General features: G+C 39.7%; 1 protein-coding gene across 7 annotated transcripts in view; it reads right to left on the bottom strand.

Annotated features, from left to right (window-relative positions):
- svila (supervillin a) overlaps window positions 1–22,427 on the bottom strand; it is a 352,019-nt gene that overhangs the window by 181,525 nt on the left and 148,067 nt on the right. For all 7 annotated transcript variants that reach the window (XM_043690576.1, XM_043690579.1, XM_043690578.1 and 4 more), the window contains 2 exons: window positions 19,834–19,891; window positions 5,023–5,111 (listed from right to left, as the gene is read on the bottom strand). In XM_043690576.1, coding sequence (XP_043546511.1) covers window positions 5,023–5,111; window positions 19,834–19,891 — 147 coding nt within the window. The remainder of the gene's footprint in view (window positions 1–5,022; window positions 5,112–19,833; window positions 19,892–22,427) is intronic.

Here is a 22,427-nt window from a genome sequence, read left to right as displayed (position 1 = left end):
GCCAGAGACCCGGGTTCAATTCCCGCCTCAGGCGACTGACTGTGTGGAGTTTGCACGTTCTCCCCGTGTCTGCGTGGGTTTCCTCCGGGTGCTCCGGTTTCCTCCCACAGTCCAAAGATGTGCAGGGTCAGGTGAATTGGCCATACTAAATTGCCCGTAGTGTTAGGTAAGTGGTAAATGTAGGGGTATGGGTGGGTTTCGCTTCGGCGGGTCGGTGTGGACTTGTTGGGCCGAAGGGCCTGTTTCCACACTGTAATCTAATCTAATCTAAAATTCTCAAAAATATTTATAAAAAAAGAATTAGGAGCAGGCATTGGTCATGTGACCTGTTGAACCTGCTCCATCATTCAATAACATCATGGCTGATGTGATTGTGACCGTAATTTCATTTTTGCGGCTGACCCATAATCCTCAGCTCCCTCACTGACCGGAAAAACTATTGAACCATGCTTTAAACACATTAAGTGTTCCAGGTTCCACTGCCCTCTGGGCAGAAAATTCTACAAACTAACAAAGTTCAGAATGTTTTCTCTCTCATCATGGTCTTACGTAGGAGACCCCTAATGTTTAAGCAGTGTCCCTTAGTTCTAGACTGACCACAAGGGGTGATATCTTCTCAACATGTAACCTTCCAAATCACCTTAAGATCTCATTTCAGTCTCATATTTCCTTTTTTATTCTTCTGAGGTCAATTGATAAAGGCCCAACCTGCTCAATCTTTCCTCACATGATAACCCTTTCATCCAAAAAAATCTAAGTGAACCTTCTCTGACTGCTTCTAATGCAATTATATCCTTTAGGTAACCAACCAAATCTGTACACACTGCTGAAGTAGTTAATCCAAGGTCTTGCACTGCTATAGCAAAGCTTCCTTATGTTTATAAACTATTGTCCTTGTAATCAACACCAATATTCCATTTTACAAACAAAAACACAAATTGCTGGAAGAGCTCAGCAGGTCCGGCAGCATCTACGGAGAGAAATCAGAGTTAATGTTTCAGGGCCAATGACCCTTCCTCGGTTCTGGAAAGGTTTGAAGAATCATTTTTCCACTGAGCCTATCAGAGTGAGGAATACTTAACTTCAAATTGTTCCCAAGGTATCAACCAGTATGATTAAAACAAAAGATTTAGAATAATAAAGATATGGAGAAAAGGCAGCAAAATTAGTTTTGCGTGGAATATTTTGCATCTGCTTTCAGCCCCTGAATGGCATCATTCAAAAAAACAACATAATTTTCCACATGCACACTGATGACACCCAGCTATATTTCAACATCACCTCTCTTAACTCCTGAAAAAATATCTCTGACTCTACTCTCTGCTACTTTTCATGTAGCACTGAATCAGAGTCGACTTTCTTGAACTGAGTTTCCATCTCTATATCCTCTTCATCAGCAAGTATGACTGCACTTCCCTCCATCAATCAAAATCCCCTGCTGTCATACTTAAATCTTAATTGACTTTTATTTGGTGAGATACAGTCATTGAAGCTTCCAACATAAATGATTTCTTGCATACTTCAAATAAATCCTTTAAAAGTATTTGCGTGGAAAGGCTGTGCTATGGAACTTCCAAATGCATTGAAACACTGAAGAGGAAAGTGCACTCTCATGACTGTGGTAATTATCATCTGACACTGAATGTCACAAAAGCAGCATCATCAAAATTGTTGGTAGGCCTCAATTATTGATGATAGCTCATCATTTTTCACTAAATTCAAATCCCTTATGGATTAGAGAGGGGTGTCATTTTCCTGTGGAGAAAACTAAGAGGGTTTGGGGTGGGGAGGAAGGAGGAGGTCAACAAGGAGGAGGAAGAGAAGAAAGATGAGGACGGAGGAGGTGGAGGAGGAGGAGAAAGAGAACGGAGTGGGATTTCATTCACATAATGATGGTTCGAATTTCTTCAAAGATAGTTAGGAGCAGATTATACAGGCAGGACCATAAATCTAATCATTTAACGCATAGGCTCAACCCTCACCTACAACCCTATAGAGCCTGCTGGAAAGAGTGGATGGAAATCATAATCTGTGCATATGGCATAGAATTTGAACAACGAAGATCCTTGTAGGAAGTTAAACCATTGCTTCATTATTGTGCATTCTCCAAAGACTTGGTTTGGGATTATATTCAGCAGTAACTGGTTGGACCGAGGGGTCTGCTTCCATGCTGTATAACTCTGTGACTGTGTGTAGTAATTGCAATGAAGTCAGCCAACTGGACCACAGATTACGGGTTCCCTGATTGGACCAGGTTAATCTGGTTCAAGCAGGTAGCCCTGGATGACATTTAAAAAGGGTGAGTGACAGAGATAGAGACACTCTGCTACCTGACTCTGGATGAGGCAGTACCATGGAGAAGGACTTTTTACGTGTAGATAAAGAGTGACTTGGTAACGGGATACTGGCCTCTGTGGAGTTATTTCACTGTTGTGCCAAACTATGTAATGTAAAATTTGAGAGTATATGCCACATCAGTTATTCATCTATCATATCAACTTACTAAAGATAATGCCTCTGATTCAAAACAAGTGGTGTTACTTAATGAATATTCCCAGATATAATTCATGTGGCAGACTTTCTGATGCTGAACAACTGGAAACATTGATTTTAAAGAAGTTGTGAAATGAGTAAAATTAGCCTTACCCTATATCCAATGGAAAAATGGCAGCCATATATAATTTCACTTGGGTCTTTGCATTGTTTGAAACTTCTAGAATTGTGCAGTGAGAGTAGAGCATCTGAATAGTGAAAACAACATTCCTTTGTGGCAGAAAAAGTTTCTTAACCCAATTGAAAAGGGGTAAAAATGCGATTGAGTTTTAAAATGCTGTGAGGACTGTTTTGTCAAAATGTAACATCAAATGCAGTTGATCCAAAATAAGAGCTTGCACTTTACTGATAAGGGTCATTGCCAAAGGGCTGTAATAGTACAGTTTCCCTCACACACATTCTGTTGCGTGTAGAATTCTAGCTTGCATCTTAGCACATTTAAGATAATTTGTTTCCATTAGCTTTATTTGCTCTCTATTGCAAGAATCCTCTTGGACTAGTCAGTGAAGGCTTCAAGGTGGGACCAAAAGGAACTCCACAAAATATGCTTCTACTTAGTGACCCAATGTGTTTCCATTTGGGGTAATCTTCCTGGACATGGGTCACCAATGACAGAGGCTATCTTCTAGCATAGTCATTCTGCACAATTAAGAGTCCAATTATGGGCTGATTTGGCAATCCTTCACAATCTTCCCAGAAGACAAGCCCCTACACTGAGGGCCATGCCTGGCAAGATCATCTGCAGACAGGAACACATTGAGCCACTGAGCAGAAACATAACTCTGAGCTCCTCTTAGTCTTGAAGCCTTTCCTGACTAGTCTCCATATGGCTTCGCAGTGTTCCTACCAGAGTCGTAATAATCACCAGCCAGAGCTGTAGCCACTGATCTTCCTTTGGGAGGGAATACTTCTTTATAGAGCTAACCTGGTAGCTATGGTGACAGCATACATACAAACATATGAGTTAGGAGCATTTGGTTCCTCTGCCTATGCATTATTTATCAAGATCTTAGTTGGTCTGATGATAACCTTAACTCCATATTCCCATCTAGCCCAGGTAACCTTAGACACTTTCAGCTCACATTCTGCATCCTGCACCCCACCCCCCACCCCCAACCAGCAACAAACACCTAGATTACCAAGAATCTACCCAACTCTGCTTTAAAATAATCAAAGACTTGCTTCCCTTGCCTTTTGGAGGGAGAGTTCCAAAGGGACACTACACTCTGAAAAAATTTCATCCATCTTTATTTTCAACAGGTTACCCATTATTTTGAATTAGTCACTCCCTAGTCCTAAATATTCCTAAAAGAGGAAACCTCATTTCCACATCCATTCTGTAAAGCTTTCTTAGGGTCTTATCTGTTTCATCTTTTATGCATCGAAACTCCTGCAGATCTATGTCTGGTCTGTCCGACCTTGCTTCAGAAGCCTATTCACGATATATGGCTAGTAGACTTTCTCTTAACTGCATTTGCATCCTTCCTTAAATGAGGTGATCAATGCTGTACGCAGTGCTCCGGATGATGTCTCACCAGTATCTTATACCGTGGTGCCTCCACCAATGGTGGGCCTGCTGATTTTCCAAAGTTTGCGTTGCTCAAATTGGGCCTTAGCAACAGGATGGCAAAGCTGAAGACGGCCTCTTAATTGGTCACCTTTGGAAAGACCTCTGAAGCAGACACATCAACTGTCAACACATGGGTCAAGACCTGGAAATGGTCCCATCACATGATTACTTCTAAACAGCACAAAATTCTACCATATATGGGAAAATTATGTTTAATTATTGATATAGCATATCCTTCTTAGCAATAATAGCCTTGTATGTTTTGTAAAGGTGTTTCTATCAGTACTTTAAGCTGCTGTGAAATTTGTTAAAAGAAAATACCAACAATTGGGACTCTGATTAATGCAACTACTTCTGGAAAGAGGCTGTGGACTTTGTCCCAAACAGTTGCTGGCAGCAGCAAAATATCATAACCTTTTGGATATGTGAGTAGAAATTTATTAATGCAGCAGTACAGTTCCTGAGATTTTACATAACAGTATTAGGAAAACCAAGTGTAGCATTGCTCCCACACATTGAATTTGCACATGAGAAAGGGACAATGTGTGATTTCCTCAACCTATCAAAAAAAGGCCATTCTGTCATCAACAATACCAATATCCCAAATGTATATTTCAGATATGAATGGATTTTTGAAATGATGCAGGATTCTGCATTACTATCATCTATAGTTGATTGGGAAGTTAAGAATTAAAAAAAAACCATAGCTAATTTATGTACATTTTTATACAATGGCTATTCATAATCTGGCAGCCCTCAAAAATAACTTTAATCAAACTCACCTCAGTGGATTTTATCAACTTCATAACTAACTGCCCCTCTTCCAAGGGCTGTTATCTTAATAACAAAGCAAACATGTTAAACAAATTTGATTCCTTCAATGCAGCAATTTTACTAACCTTTAGGAAGTACAGCAAGTAAATTAGTGTCAATATCCTTTGCTTTCTTGGCAATTTCTTTGTCTTCGAACAAAAACTCCTTCTGAAAACTAAAAGGATAATAAGTGTCTTATTTTGGTACCTGTAGTAACTTACCATTTTGAATTCACCAGCTGTGAGCATCAAATTGGTTTGTTTCTTTGTGTGCATGTAACACTCAGAAGCAAATCAGTTTGTTCAATGGGTAAGTGAGACATACAGATGGTTAAAATTTCCAGCTCAAATTCTGTCTTCTATTGAAATATTGTACAGTTTTCAACAAATAGAGATGTTATAATTGGTCTGAATAGAGGAGGAAATATCTAGCAAAGGGTCCCAATTATTATCAGCTGGTAACTCTTCCTGAAATTGAAGTGTTGTCATTGCAGAGTGCAGAAGCAATACTGGGTGCAGTAGCTTTCACCATTAAATAACCTGATAACTGCTGTCAAGTCTTACACACAAGTAGAATACATTTGAGCATGATATTTGTGTACCCTGTACCCACAGCTTTGTCATCAGTGAGAAGTCAATATTTTCAACTATTACATAATAATAATGCTTATTATGTAAAAAGCACTAATTGGTGTGAATATACATCTTTGTTTCAAGCAAATACATTGAATGCACAAGTTAAATTTTACTAATATTTTTGGTGATAGAAGCATCTTATTATGTGTTTAGGTAAAGTTCCAACCCTCAGTAACAAGCAATATAGAATGATATGCAGACTTCGTTATCCAGAATTGACTACAATTTTGTGAACAAAGAATATGTTGGAGCAAACATACCTGTGAATATGAATATACCTTAGAAATTACCTTCACATGATTGCGGTACTCAAAATCAGAGATAATTTTATTTCATGAATTCTTTGAGGAGGCAACAAGCAAGTTAGACAAAAAGAGCCAGTGGGCACGACCGATTTCGATTTCCAGAAAGCCTATAAGGTGCCACATAAGACGCTACTAAAACAACAGCAGATGGTTAAGGGGCAAAGTACTTGCATCGATACAGGATTGGCAGACTGGCAAAAGGCATTGACTGGGGGTGAGGGGGTGTCTTTTTCAGAATGGCAGCTGCTGACTAGTGGAGTTCCACAATCAATCACATTAGACATTAACAATCTGGATGAAGGAATGGAAGGCATTGTTGCTAAATTTGCAGCTGACACAAAGATAGGTGGAGGGACAGGTCGTATTGAAGAAGCCGGAAAGCAGAAGAACTTGATATGCTAGGAAAGTGGGCAGAGAAATGGCAGACGGAATACAATGTGGGAAAGTTTAACAGAAACTTTGGTAGGACAAAGAGGCAGAGACTGTTTTCTAAATGGTGAAAGACTTCAGAAGCACAAAGGGACTTGGGGGACCCTAAGGGGCAACATTTTCCACACAGACAGTGATGTGCATATGGAATGAGCTGCTAGAGTAAGTGATGGAGGCTGGTACAATTACAAAATCTCAAAGGAATCTGGATGGGTAGATGAATAGGAAGAATTTAGAGGGATATGGGCCAAATGCTGACAAATGCTAGATTAATTTTAGATATCTGGTGAGCGTGGAGAAGTTGGACTGAAGGGTCTGTTTCCCTACTGTACAGTTCTATGTTTTTACTTTAGTGTTACAGAGTCGAAGTGCTGGAGAAACCCAGTAGGCACACACATTCCTTCCAAATCTGCAACTGAATTAGCATTCATTGTGCTGAATAATTACTCAACAAGTTACTCTTAATAAGCTAACTAATGGAGTAGCTTAGGAATTTATAACCTAAAGCTTATTACTCTGTACAGCAGTTCTATGATTTCCCTTTATAAAACTGCATTTCAAAGTATTTCAACTTCTGCAAAACATTTCACACATCTGGGTGATACAGAAAGTGCTACATGAATGCAACACAACGTATTCCTTTCTTTTCACAGTGGGGTCTTCCTTCAACCTCTTCTCCTTACCCACACATCACAAACTCCCATGTCTTTTTTTAACTCAATGAGCTAATACTTTAAGCTATCTTTAACTCCATTCCTTGCCTTTGCTTAATGAGCAAAACTGAAATACATGCTACAAGTGATCTCAAAGCTTCACAATGTTGGTATCATTTGCCAGAGTCCACACAGTCAAGTAAGTCTGCTCCTGCATTCACTGTGACATGAGAAACTTCCAGTCTTGGGTGCATTTGGCTGAAAATTATGATTGAGAAGTTAAATGACTGTTCTGTTAAGAGTAATTCAGTTTACTATGGAGAAACAGCTTAAAATCAATGATGTTAAAAATGGGAGGTCATTTACCCTTTGTGTATCCAAGATCATCACTGCACAGAGAGTATTTGCAACTCTGGCATCTGATGTCAAGATTTATGAATTTGAGAAGAAGTTAATACTCCAACATATGACTGACATATTCTTGAATTTTAATTTCAGAAGGTAAGTTAGTTAGAGGGGACAGTTTTTTAAAAATTCACTCATGGGAATAAATAAATATATTTATTCCCTGTCCCTAGTTGCCTTTGAACTGAGCTGAGAGGGCATTGCTGTGGGTCTGGAGTCACATGTAGGCCAAACCAGGTGAGGATGACAGAATTCCTTCCATTAATGAACCAGCTGGGTTTTTCTGACAATTGACAATAGTTTCCTGATCATCAGTAGATTCTTAATTTCAAAATATTAGTGAATTCAAATTCCACTATCTGCCATGACAGGATTCGAATCCAGGTCCCTGGAACATTAGCTGAGGTTCTGGATTAATAATCTAGTGATAATACCACTTGGGCATCACCTCCTCAGTGACACTCAGTGGTGTAGGAAGAGGTTACTGGAGGCAGTGTGGGAATCTGCAGACTGTTGGTTTGGTTAAATAAGCATTCAGTATACACACACTAAAGCTCTGAGCCGCCACCACTGAGGCCATGATCAAAGGTTGTGGTCTGAGGCCTTTCAGCAATAGTATATCATGGGTCAGAAAACTATGTGCAAGGAATGCACATAATGAATATTAAGAGCATTGAATTTAGTTGAAGCTGCTCAGAGTGTAACACGGTGCAAATAGTAGAGTTTGCATCAAGTGCACTCTAATGTCTGATTTGAAATGCTTTACCCTATGCTTGGCATAGAATATATATTATTATGAACACTATTACAATCATAGGGAAGCACCTAAGAATGGAACATGAGATATTGCAACGAATGTGTTTTGAAATGTTTCAATGTTCAGGTTGAAATGCTTTGTAATGTAATTGTTATAATTGTAACTTGCACAACACTTTATGGATAAAGTATATTTTTGAAATAAAAATTATACCTATGACAACGGCAACTCAGAGTAATGCAGCCACAAGGAAAGGATGGCACATTAGTGCATGTTATGGCACAAAGGCAGAAATGAAGAGCAGAAATAATAGAACATTGTATAGTCAAAAGGGATATACTTTTGCAGTAGCAATTCAGTGTGCAAAATGGTTTGTGCCCCTCCAGTATCACACTGGTGACATCATGGATCAGGTTCAAAACCAACAAGCAAAAACAAACCTGAAGCCATGTTTTATCTTCAGGTCAATAGTAAAGAAAGTTTGGAGACAAATACATTTTATGAATTTGAGGCAGTCTCATGATTACTGACAGCATGTGGCACTGAATGTATGAAAATGTGGGTATCGCAGTATTGCAGTTATATTAAATCAACAATTCTGAGATTAAATGCTCAAAATTGAAAAATGAAGTTCAATGAAGCTGTTAATTTGTGAGTTGACACCACAATAAAAATTAAATGTGGAAGGCTACTGCTTGATTAAAAAGGCTAGTTCACTAATATTCTTCAGTGAAGAGAATCTGCAGTTATACTTGAAGCAGATCCTGAGCTGCACTGGTAGATGATTCCATCTGCAGGCATAACGAGTACATATTTGGCTTATCGTCAACCTTTAATAACAGGTTTAGTTTATATGGAGTGAATCAACTGTGCTTTGAAAGAATCAGAGCAAGAGATGGCAATGCATTGGTCAACCTTAACGTTCCAGTAATGGAGAAGTCATCTTACTTCTGCATAAATGATTTTTCTATCATAGTAACTCTAGCAGAGCTCAAGATTATTTGATGATGCAAAGGTATTCAGTTTAATTTTAGTTACGCAATGGACAGCAAGGCGAACAAGTTGTCCACTTCCAGCAAGGCCAAAGAAATGTATGGTTCAAAGCAAAAACTTTTCTGCCATACAGAATTCTGCTACAGAAATAAAATTTCCTTTCTCTGATCATTGATGTAATTGACAGAAGTATTACCTGTTCAACTGCAGTTCAACTTTACTTGTACAGCTAGCATATGGGCTAAAATATAAATTATCTGAACAGCCCACATGGAGCATATAGCCTTCTTAAATCCAATTGGGATACAAATTCTTCACTGTAAAAATGACACCGCAATTGGCCGATGAGGAATTCCTGGAAGAAAATTACCTGATTGTCCACACAAAGCAGATTTTGAAGATTTTATGCAGGGAGGACATAGCGTGAGCAAATTCCACTGGAGAATATAGGGCATAGTAAGCATTACTGTTATAATCCCCAACACATGTAAGTATACTGTGAAGAATATCATTTATAACTCCGCCTAACTCCAAATATTGACACATCTATGTGTCACACATCTTGTGTGTGAAAGATAAAATTTTGTCTCCAAAATTATGAGGTAATATAAAGACAACCGATGTATATCATAGGTTAAAATATTGTACCAATCCTGGATGGAGGTTCAGGTTACCTAGTTGTCCAAATAAATAAATGCCTGTGAATATACTATAGTTGAGGACAGGTGACAATTACTGAAGAGCACTTTAGAATGACCCAAACTGCTCAATAGCAAGAAATGTGTGCTGTTAGTTTCAAACCTAAAAATGAAACCAGAAATACCAATAATTGCCCTTAATTGCTATGAAAATTGCATCATTTTCAGGCTCATGCTGCCAACCAATACCACCAACTTCCATCAAAGCAAATTGGCTTTTCTGTCTTTAGGAACTGACTCACTTCCTGAGAACCAAAAGAAATGCACTAACGTTGCCAAATTTCTGCTCTTCCTCCATTCCCTCTACACAAACTACCTACCTCCACAAAAACTGCCCTCACACTTGCTAAACAATCTTAAGCACAACAACAAGTGTTAAAAAGGTATAACTGTCTGACCCTCAATTGTATCATCCTCTTGCATTAGAGCCTAGCTATGTGTCTGGAGGCGGAGCACAAACTTCTACATTTTATAAGATTAAGTTTAGAAATTTCTGCTCTTGGTCAGGAGCCATATATCCTGATCACTTTGATCATGAAATGGTTGGCAAAATATCCATAGATTCCCCAGCCACTGAAAGGTGAAAAATGTGTGCAACCGACGAGTAAGAAGAACATGCCCTCCAAGTCAGGCAACATATCAGGAGACAAAATAAAGCAAACGAGAACACATGCCTCCCTGATGCACTGAATGCTTTCTATGCTTAGTTCGAGTGCCCAGATGTAGCTGTTCCTTCAGTCACCACTGTAAACGTCAGATTGGTCTTCCTGAGAGCAAATTCAAGGAAAGTGACAGGCCCAGCAGAGTCCCCAATCATGCACTTAGATCCTGTGTCGACAAACTGGTGGAAGTATTCACTGATATCTTCAGCCTCTCCTTGCTACAAGCTGAAGTCTCCACTTGCTTCAAGAAGACCACATGCAATGTGCCTGAATGACCAACTAATGGCTCTGACCTCCATAAGCATGAAGTGCTTCAAAAGGCTGGTCATGGCCCACATCAACTCTAGCCTCCCAGCCTGCCTTGATCCCCTGCATTTTGCCTACTGACATAACCAGTCCCTAGCAGATGTCATTTTCCTTGCCCTACACTCATCCCTGGAACACCTGGATAACAAGAACACCTATGTCAGACTCCTACTTATCGACTACAGCTCTGCCTTCAACATTATAATCCCAAACAGACTAATCTCAAAACACTGAGACCTAGGTCTCAGCTCTGTCCTCTGCAACTGGTTCCTCAGCTTCCTGACCCACAAACTACAATCAATGAAGATAGCCAGCTGCTCAACATCAGTACCCTGCAAGGATGTGTTCTCAGTCCCCTATTATAATCCCTGTACACCCCCACAACTGTGTAGCCAGATTCCAAATGAATGCCATCTACAAAGCTTGCCGACGACACCACTGTGGTTAGGATGGATATTAAACAATGATGCGTCAGAATACAGAAAGGAGATAGAAGGAATGGTGTTGTGGTGCAATGAGAACAACCTCTCTTTCAATGTCAGCAAAACAAAAGAACTGAGCGTTGACTTCAGGAAGAAATGAGGGGGACACGCCCCTATCTACATCAACGGAGTGGAGGTGGAGGGGTTCAAAAGCGTCACGTTACCAGGAGTGACAATAACTGATAACCTGTCCTGGAACTCCCACATAGATGCAATTGTCAAGAAGGTACAACAACACCTCTTCTTCCTCAGGTGGTATAGGAAATTCAGCATGTCCATGATACTCTCACCATTTACAGATGCACCATTGAAACCATTTCATCCAGGTGCATAACAGCCTGGTACAGCAACAGCTCTGCCCAGGACCCTAAGAAACTACAGAAAGTTGTGTGCACAGCCCAGACCATCACAGAAGCCAATCTTCTCCATCCATGGACTCCATTTATACAGCTCATTGCTGCAGAAAGGCTGCCATCATCATCAAAACCCCCTCCCACCCTGGTAATGCTTTCTTCCAGTCAGGTAGAAGATACAGAAGTTTAAAAATGTGCACCATCAGGTTCAAGAAGAGCTTTTTTCCCTACTGTTATTAGACTTCTGAATAGACCTCTCTAACCTCAAATAACATTGATCTAGCTAAGGATGATCTTACTTTGGGCACTGCCTGTGCAATTGTAACATTGTATTCCTCTCCTATCTAACCACCCAATACCTGTATGTCATTGTTTGCTATGATCTTCCTGTATTATTTGCAAAACAAAGCTTTTCATTATACTTAGATACATGGGACCACAATAAGTCAAATCAAATCAAATCAAATCAAGGTATCATAGTGTCAACCAGGTTGTGGATAAAAAGATGAACATTGAAGGACCAGGATCTAGCCAATCCTAAGTGCCCACTCACTGGTATGCAAATTGAGAAACTGTATTTTCAAATTGTCCAATGATACTCATTCCCATTCTCAATCCCTGGATTTTATGATTGCTCTCAATATCAACCAATCTGCAGTCTAGGTCTACTGAAGCAAAACATCTGTACCACTATGAGGGAATGAATAATAGTGCTCTCCCAAATCCAATTTGCAAGATTAAAAATTCTGGAATATACACCCAGGAGCAGAAAAGAAGAAATGTTTTAGTCCTTTTTCAAATTGGCAGATGGCCAACTGCAGAGCAGAAAGCAGATATCGCAGGTCAGCAGTTGGAGACTACTAAGTAATCAAGATGATGTGTGAAAGCAAAGATTGCTTTGATCTGAGAGAGAGGCAACTGTAGCAGATCTGCTTGAAGATCTGGTATTTCGGAGGAAGAAAGCATTCCTGTGGCCTTGGCTGAGAAACAGTGTGGGAGAACAAATTACTCGCTGAATCAAGCAACTGTCTTCCCTTAGCTGTGAGCTTTCCTAAGCTCTGGGTAAACTTTAAGTGAATGTCATTATCTTAGGATGGGGAGGAGCCCGTGTTGGACTGGGGTGGACAAAGTTAAAAATCACACAAACCAACAGGGTTATTTGAAAGCACTAGTTTTCAGAGCACCACTCCTTCATCAGGAAGCTGGGGAATAGGATCATAAGATATAGAATTTACAGCAAAAGATTACAGTGTCATACAACTGAAATGATATATTGAACAAACCTAGATTGCTGTTAAGTCTTTCAACTTTTAGAATGGGTTGCAGGTTTCGGTTCATTAATATGTAAATCCAAGAATTCTTTTAAGTCACATTCGCGAGATAACTTAAGGTTTTATTAAAAAAGGTGACATCTTACGAACATAACCTCATTGACAATTTATAATCAGTAATTTAGAGTGAGGAAATCAGACAAGGTCAAGGTATGTTCATAATGGGCTTAAATCAGATCACATTTTTACCATTTTCAACGTCCCATCTTTCCCCTCCTTATTGGAGGAAGGATCTATAATTTTAGAACATAATAAGATGGACCATTTCCATAACATACAATAGATCTAATAGTATTATAGTTTGAAGCATTGTCATCTTTTTCTTCTACAGACTATTCAGTACAACAGCAAATATAAAATAGATTACTGCAACTCTATCCCCTTTCTTTTAGTTACTTTTATTTAAAAATAACCCTGAACAGATAAACGATCTTTTCAGTGACTGACAGGCTCAAACAATTTTAAGGTGTGTATGTCCAAACACTTTAGTATGGCTTAACCTAAATTGAGAGAATAAAAGATCCTTACCCTCAGACCATATGGCTGCTCTCTCATTAGTCAGAGACACTAATGGTTTAATCTGAGGATCATCATGTCTCAGGCAAGGTGAGAAACTGAGAAACTGAGAAAGAAGTCTTCATGATAATCTCAGCCATTGCAGGAATTGAATCCATAGTGTTTGTATCACTTCACACTGGAAGCAAACCATCCAGCCAACTGTGCTAACCACAGCTTCCTGGAGACTCCATATCAGCAAGAGCTGTACCTCTAGTTCATGCAAAGCAACAGCTTAAACCAATGCATGCAGATTCTAAAGGGTCAATGAATTGGAGAATGTAAGAAAATCTAATCCAGGGTTAGTGTGCACATATGTGAATCCAGAGTGTGGTAAATAAAATTGGTGATGTTGTGGCTATGAAAAAGGTTTAGCTCAAAGGGCATGCACTGAGGGTTGAATATTCCTGAATACGAGATGTTCAAGAAAGGTAGGAAAGGAAGTTGGCAGAACTGATTAAGGAGAGGACTGTACTGCTGAAGAAAGATGAAAATCATACAACACCAGGTTATAGTCCAACAGGTTTAATTGGAAGCACACTAGCTTTCGGAGCGACGCTCCTTCATCAGGTGATTGTCGCTCCGAAAGCTAGTGTGCTTCCAATTAAACCTGTTGGACTATAACCTGGTGTTGTGTGATTTTTAACTTTGTACACCCCAGTCCAACACCGGCATCTCCGAATCATGGCTGAAGAAAGAGGATGTCTCAGAGGGATCAAGGACAGAATCAATTTGACTAGATCTAAGGAACAAAAAAAGGTGTAATTGCATTGCTCTGTGAAATTTATAGGCAACAAGCTAATGGGAATGATGCAGAGAAACAAATTTGCAGAAAATTAGAGAAACATAAAATAACTATGAGGGAACCTTATTAATCAGGTAGAGACTGGTAAAATAGCAATGTAAAGGGCAGAGGAGGGCAAGATTTCCAAGAGTGAGTTCAGGATAATTTTCTGTAGCGGTATGTTCCCAGTCCAAATGTCGTCAGCTATGTAAATCTGGTGGCAGTAAGAGAACATTTAAGGTGTTTTAAGAGCGAATATAAAAAAAAATCCAGAGTAAGAGTAATAAACTGGGGAAAAAGCCTGATGAGATAAAAATATATCTAGGTAAAATAAATTGAAGTCAAAGGCTTGCAGGTAAAGTGGTATGCAAACAATGGGTTACATTCAAACAAGAGACACAGTCAAAGCTTACAAGGGAAAGGTAGGGTAAAAAAATCCAGAGCTCCCTGGATGAAGGAGGAGAGGTAAATTAAGATAAACGAACAAAGTGTGGTACATTCAGACAGAAAACAAAATTGAAAGCCCAGCTGATTACAGATGATTAAGGTACTTGGCATTCAAACGAGACAATAACGAGCTAATACTCTTCGTTCTGAAGCAGTTACTGGTAGAATAGGCTATCCACCAATACAATAGATATGGGGCAATAACAGGACACCATTGAAATATGAGAAAAAGATTTATTGGAAAAGGTAAATAAAAATATATTTGGTTGTTCTGATTAGTGGCGAAATCTGTGCTCTTTTGCTAATTTCACTGCAACTGAGCACTTTAAGATCTCTTTCAAGATTTGTTCTCATTTACTGAAAATAAAACACGCAGAGCAACAATATTTTCTTTATTTTTTTCACAGGATATAGGTGTTGCTGGCAAAGCCAGCATTTGTTGCCCATACTTAATTGCTCTAGATTTCATTCCCTAAAGGGCATTAGTGAACCACTTGGGTTTCTACAAAAAAAATCATTGTCGTGGTCACCATTACTGAGACTAGCTTTCAAGGCCATACTATTTAGAAACTAATTGTATTTAATTCTCCCCAGATACCATGGTAGGATTTAAAACTGTCCACGATGCACACCACCATCTCCTCAAACTCTCCCATTGTCCCGTAGGAGCATGTCGTGCCCTGTACTTTACAATTAAAAAAGCTCCAGGTTTCACTTTGTAATTTGTGAAAGACAGCAATTGATATAAGACCATAAGACATAGGAGTGGAAGTAAGGCCATTCGGCCCATCGAGTCCACTCCGCCATTCAATCATGGCTGATGGGCATTTCAACTCCACTTACCCGCATTCTCCCCGTAGCCCTTAATTCCTTGTGACATCAAGAATTTATCAATTTCTGCCTTGAAGACATTTAGCGTCCCAGCCTCCACTGCACTCTGCGACAATGAATTCCACAGGCCCACCACTCTCTGGCTGAAGAAATGTCTCCGCATTTCTGTTCTGAATTTACCCCCTCTAATTCTAAGGCTGTGTCCATGGGTCCTAGTCTCCTCGCCTAACGGAAACAATTTCCTAGTGTCCACCCTCTCCAAGCCATGTATGGTCTGTTCTTGGGCGAAGGAGGAAAGGGGGATAAAATTAATTCTGATTCCAGGTGTTGATCACTGCTAGTATTCCTTAGTAGGAAGTGGATGCACAATTGGATACATCCAAGTAACTTGTTACCTAATGTCACTGTGCCAGAGATATTAAATGCTAGTCAAGCATTTCATCTGGAATGTTGAGAGGATGAAAGAATAGGTAAATGCACCTGTGCTCTCAAATATGTACAGCAAGGAATAAAACACATTTTGTAAGACAAGTTTTGGGACTTCTGGGTTCTGGTGTGGAACTGAATACTCTTTTACTTCAGATAACTGGACAGTCTGTCATTTTGTACCTTTTGCCTCTGGTTCAAAAATCAAACTTAAATGTCGCCACAAATTCTGTATGAGATAATGGTGGATAGGGAAGGTAACTCTCTGGCCCATCAGCTTGCCCAACACAACTGTGATACATATAACCACTCCAGACAAAAGCTACGTAGTCTCACATGGAGGTGAGAAGCCAAATGTTAAATTTCAGGCCAGTTTTGGGGAGTGGAGGGATATTCTCTCTGTCCTATCCCCATTTCAACATCCCTGTCCCATTTCCACAGCCCCTTCGACACTGTAGGAATACTTTATTTGTTCATGTGATGTGTGCGTCATTGGTTACGCCAGCATTTATTGTCCATCACTAGTTGCCCAGTGGGCGGATTAGAGTCAGCTACATAGATCATATGGAATCCAAGGGGAGCTAGCTAATTAGATACAAAATTGGCTTGAAGGTAGCAGACGGAGGATGGTTGTGGAGGCTGTTTTTTGGACTGGAGATCTGTGATCAGTGGTGTGCCACAAAGATTGGTGCTGGGTCAACTGCTGCTGGGTCAATTGCTTTTCATCACTTATATAAATTACTTGGATGTGAATATAGGAGGAATAGTTAGTAAGGTTGTAGATGACACCAAAAAATGGTGGTGTAATGGACAGCGAAGAAGGTTATCTCAGTTCAACCTTTTAAAATGTTGTAATTATACCACCCTCCACCACTTTTTTTTTTGGTAGTTCATTCCTTATATGCATCACCCTCTGCGTGAAAAGGCTGCCCCTTAGATCCCTTTTAAATCTTTCCACCCTCATCCTAAACATATGCCATCTAATTTTGGACTTCACTACCCTGGGGAAAAGACTTTGGCTATTCACCCTATCCATGCCCTTCATGATTTTATAAACTTCTCTAAAGTCACCCCTCAGCCTCTGACGCTCCAGGGAAAATAGTCCCAGACTATTCAGCCTTTCCTTGTAGCTCAAATCCTCCAAATCAGGTGACATCCTTGTAAATCTTTTCTGAACCCTTTCAAGTTTCACAATGTCCTTCCAATAGCATGAAGACCAAAACTGAATGTAGTACTCCAAAAGTAGCCAAACCACTGTCCCGTACAGCCACAACTTGACCTCCCAACTCTTATACTCAATATGCTAACCAATAAAGCCAAGCATATCAAATGACTTCTTCACTAACCTATCGACCAGTAACTCCACTTTCAAGGAACTATGAACCTACATTTCAAGGTCTCTTTATTCAGCAACACTCCCCAGGACCTTATCATTAAGTGTATAGGTTCTGCCCTGATTTGTCTTTCCAAAATGCAGCACCACATATTTATCTAAATTAAACTCCTTCTTCCACTCCTTGGCTTACCAGCCCATCCGATCAAGGTCCCATTGTACTCTAAGGTAAATGTCTTGGCTGTCCACTACATTAATTCTGGTGTCATCTGCAAACTTACTAACCACACCTCTTATGTTCACAACCAAATCATTTACATAAATGACAAAAAACAGTGGACCCAGTTCCGATCCTTGTGGCACACTGTTGGTCACAGATCTCCAGTCTGAAAAGCAACCCTCCACCATCACCCTCAGTTCTATATCCAAATGGCTAATTCTTCCTGTATTCCATGTGATCTCACCTTGCTACTTGTTTACCATGAGGAACCTAGTCAAATGCCTTACTGGAGTCCATATAGATCATGTAGAGAGAGGAGGAAAACATCTTCAAGGCAGGCATTCCTGCAAGACGATTCGCAGTAGAGGTTAAAATCAACGAGGTAAAAACAATGACTGCAGATGCGCTCTGCTTCACCAATGCTCTTTGTTACTCAATTATGTTGGTAAGACACGATTTTCCACACACAAAGCCATGTTGACAATCCATAATTAGGCCTTACCTTTCCAAATGCATGTAAATTCTGTCCCTCAGGATTCCCTCCAACAACTTGCCCATACTGATGTCAGGCTCACCAGTCTATAGTTCCCTGGCTTTTCCTTACCACCTTGCTTAAATAGTGCCACCACGTTAGCCAACTTCCAGTCTTCCACCACCTCGCCAGTGGCTATCAAAGATGCAAATATCTCAGCAAGAGGCCCAGCAATTACTTCTCTAGCCTCCCACAGAGTTCTAGGGTTCACCTGATCAGTTCTCAGGTGTGTGTTTGTGTGGTTTGAGACGTCCAGCACCTTTGCCTCTGAATATGGATATTTTTTAAGATATCGCTATTTGTTTCTCCAAGTTCTCTAGCTTCCATGTCCTTCTCCACAGTAAACACTGATGCAAAATACTCATTTTGTATTTCACCCATCTCCAGTGGTTCCACACATAGTCTGCCTTGATGATCTTTAAGGGGCCCTATTCTTTCCCTAGTTACCATTTTGTCCTTAATGTATTTGTAGAATCCCTTTGGATTCTCCTTAACCCCATTTGCTAAAAAGTTATCTGCTCTCCCGATTTCCCCCTTAAGTATACTTCTACTGCCTTTATACTCTTCTAGGGATTCACACGATCCCTGCTGTCTATACCAGACATATGCTTCCTTTTTTATCTAGGCCAAAACCTCAATTTCTCTCATCGTCCAACATTCCCTACACTTACCAGCCTTCCCCTTCACCCTAACAGGAACATACTATCTCTGGACTCACATTATTTCATTTTGAAGGTTTCCCACTTTACAGCCGTACCTTTACCTGCGAAGATCCGCTCCCCCAAACGACATCTGAAAGTTCTTGCCTCATACTGTCAAAATTGGCCTTCCTCCAATTTAGAACTTTAATTTTTAAGATCTGGTCTATTCTTTTCCGTAACTATTTTAAAACTAATAGAATTATGAAGACTGGCCTCAAAGTGCTCCTCCACTGACACCTCAGCCATCTGCCCTGCCTCATTTCCCAAGAGCAGGTCAAGTTTTGCTCCTTCTCTTGTCAGTGCATCCACATACTGCATCGTGAAAGGACTGAGACAAGAGAACAGATTTAAGCTAACTGCAGAAGTTGCAAAAACAATTACAACAACAAAAAAATCATTTTAATGCAGTGGATTCTGGAGCTTACTGCCCGAGTGTGGCTGAAGCTGATTTAGTCAACGCATACAAAAAATGCAGATTCTTGTTTGAAAAGGAACAATGTGGAGGGTTACAAGGAGGAGGGTGGAAAATGGCATGAAGTGAAATATTCAGAGAGTCAATACAGACAGTGATAGGCTGAAGAATTTTCTACACTGTAATAATTCTGTGATTCTGTAATGCTGAGTCAGCCAGTAGAGTTGGTTTGCCTCTGCTGTGACTTAACTTTCTCAATCTGGATATAAAGCTTAGAATATAGAAAGGCCCATAGATAGTAGGTCCACCAAGGAAAATATACACAGACTTTATACTCTCAAGGCCCTAAAAAGCCAAATAGAACTAGGTGTTTGTCATCCCAAATCTAAAAAGAACTGACGAGAAATTTGAGCATTCTTGCCAGAACAAGGTCTCCAAATCTGTTCTTCGCCTTACAATCTCAGCTCAAACTGCACGTGAAATGAGTTAGGAATGATTAAGCTCAGTTACAATATCCTCTCCAGCTTCACAAAGAGCCGTTTCAGAAAGCAGAAAAATTGCTGACAAAAAACAAGAAAAACACTAAGATGAGTTAAAAGGAAAAAGTTCTAGACTAATCAGTTAATAAAAAAATGTAAATTTTGTACCTTGGATTCCGCTTTTGAAATAGTATTCCTCTTCCAACAGGATGTTCTGCCACCAATTCTGAAACAAAGAAAAATGCATTAAATCTAATTCTTGTCTTCACTTCATTCCCTCATTGACTCTACTTTCTACCAATAGCACCAAACATTCCTTGTTGTATGAGAAAAAAACATGGGGCCAAACTTAGAATACAATTAAAAGCCTCCCATTAAGAGCTGTGACCAATGAAAAGGAAGCTAATTTTCCATTAATTCTGCCTTTCTTTCCTTCTCTTTCCTCCCCTTATCTCTAACTGGTCTTCATCCCATCGTTATTTAAATCTTACGTTACACTTAATGCCTTCATTTTCTTTAGCTTTCCTATAATGAGTATTGGTGACTGCACAGTTTGTTATTAATTTCATAGTTGCCATTTCATATTACTTTTGTTGAATATTCTATGTAATTCAAGTTGACAAAAATGATGTTCCACCCACGATCTTAAATATTATACAAATAAAAAATTATAAAGGGTAAATGCAAGTGTAAAAGTACTGTGCACATAGGAATGAATACAAGAGTTACACACATAATTCCAGGATGACTTTGAAACAGTTTGGAATGCAGAAAGAATCATGGAGTAGTCAGACAAGCCCTAATCTTAGTGATAACCTGAGCAAGTCTGATGGGCAAATTGGTTTATTCTGCTCCCAATTCACATGTCTGTATGTAACGAAGAGAAATCTAGATGCCTTGCATTTGGTACTCTGTGTACTGACTGGAAAGTGGCAATTAACAAAGTAGATAGAATTTTCAATTACAACAACAACAACAACAAAAAAAAACAAAACTGTGGATGCTGGAAATCAAACAAAAAATAAATTGCTGGGAAAACTCAGCAGCTGTGCAGAGAAAACAGAGTTAACATTTCAGGTCCACTGACTCTTCTTCAGAAAATACAACTATATTGCCAAGAACATTAGATATCACTCAAAAAGTCATATTCTAATTGTGCTTTTCTTTGGTCAAACTGCACCACACATGCAGTACCATCCTTCACACAGAAGCCCATATCGAGCCCTGAAGAGATGATGATAATGATCACTGATGTGATTGGACTGAGGTAAATGGAAACACCAGGGAATCTGGACTGTCTGTCACTGAAAAGGACAAACATCAAACAAGATAGAAAGCACCATGGAATTGCTAGACGTAAACCTGAACAGAACAGGACAAGCAGCAAACAGCTATAAACAACAAAATAAAGCAGTGGACAGAAAGCAATCAGTTGCCGTGTTTGGTGGGTTGAGGATGTGATTTGTGTTTGAGTAATTTGATTGCTCTTTGGTGGAATAATGGAGAAGGTTTATGAGAGCTGTATAGTCACACAGTGGATTTGGCCATTGAAAAAGCATTAAACTCCATTCGCAAAATTAAAGCTACCATTCATAGAATCATAGAATCTCTACAGCATGGAATGAGGCCATTTGGGCCATCAAGTCCACACCAACCCTTCAAATGAGCGCCCCACCCACACTCACCCAATCCCCATAACCCTGCATTTCCCCTGGCTAATCCATCTAGCCTAAGCATCCATGGACATAATGGGCAATTTAGCATGACCAATCCACCTAATCTGCACATTTTAGGACTGTGGGGAGGAAAGTAGAGTACCCAGAAGGCACCCATGCAAGCACGGGGTGTTTGCACAGTCACCCAAGGGTGGAATCGAACCTGGGTCACTGGCACTGTGAGGCAACAGTGCTAACCACTGAGCCACCTTGCTGCCTCCAGCAGTTTATAAACAGGTGGAAGTATGGATCCAGGGTAGACTAAAAAAGGAGAGATAGCAGAGTAATAGTGGATAGTTATTTTTCATACAATGGGAATGTATTACCAAAACTAAGACGTTACTAAAGCTTTGTGAAACATTGGTAAGACCACAACTGGAGTATTATATTCAATCTTAGGCATCATACTTTGGGAAGGTTATCAAAGTCTTATGAAGGATACAGTTACAGTGGAAAGGACTTCAGTTATTTGGAAACCAGAGTAACTGGAATTGTTCTCCTTAAACAGCATAAGGGTAAATTGAAGATTAAATAGATACCCTCAAATTAGTCAATGGTTTTGGTAGATTAAATATTCTTCCATATTAGTCACAATATAAATGCATGTTGTTGTTCTTATTCCTAAATTGTCAAATTGTGTTTAGGTTTTGTTTTCATCTTCTTTAGTTCAAGGATCACATTTGAATGTGTTACTTGGAAAATTTAAATCGAGTTCAAAACTTTTATATCTTCCTTGATATCTTCCCACTGGGAGTATCATATTTTGCCTGCACTGGGAGTTTCATGTCGCACAGAGATATTTCTCTATTCTCAGATTCAAAATATAGTCGGTGGCAGGGAATTCACCCACGAAAGTCATAAAGACACCTCTGAAAAGTCAAGCATGGAGCAATCAGAGGAACACCATTCTCTTAAGTAGAATGGATCAAATCTGAGGAGTTGCATCTCTAATCATGGACTAACTTTGTCCAAAATTTGCTGCTAATAAGCACAGTGGTGCAGGAGGCAGCAAGAAGGCTTTGGCGAAGGCAGCAAATAGGGTGGAAG

Source organism: Chiloscyllium plagiosum, chromosome 5 (genome assembly GCF_004010195.1).
Source record: "Chiloscyllium plagiosum isolate BGI_BamShark_2017 chromosome 5, ASM401019v2, whole genome shotgun sequence".
NCBI classification, from domain to species: domain Eukaryota; kingdom Metazoa; phylum Chordata; class Chondrichthyes; order Orectolobiformes; family Hemiscylliidae; genus Chiloscyllium; species Chiloscyllium plagiosum.
Note: the sequence above shows the minus strand (reverse complement) of the source record. Positions and strands in the feature narration are given on the sequence as shown.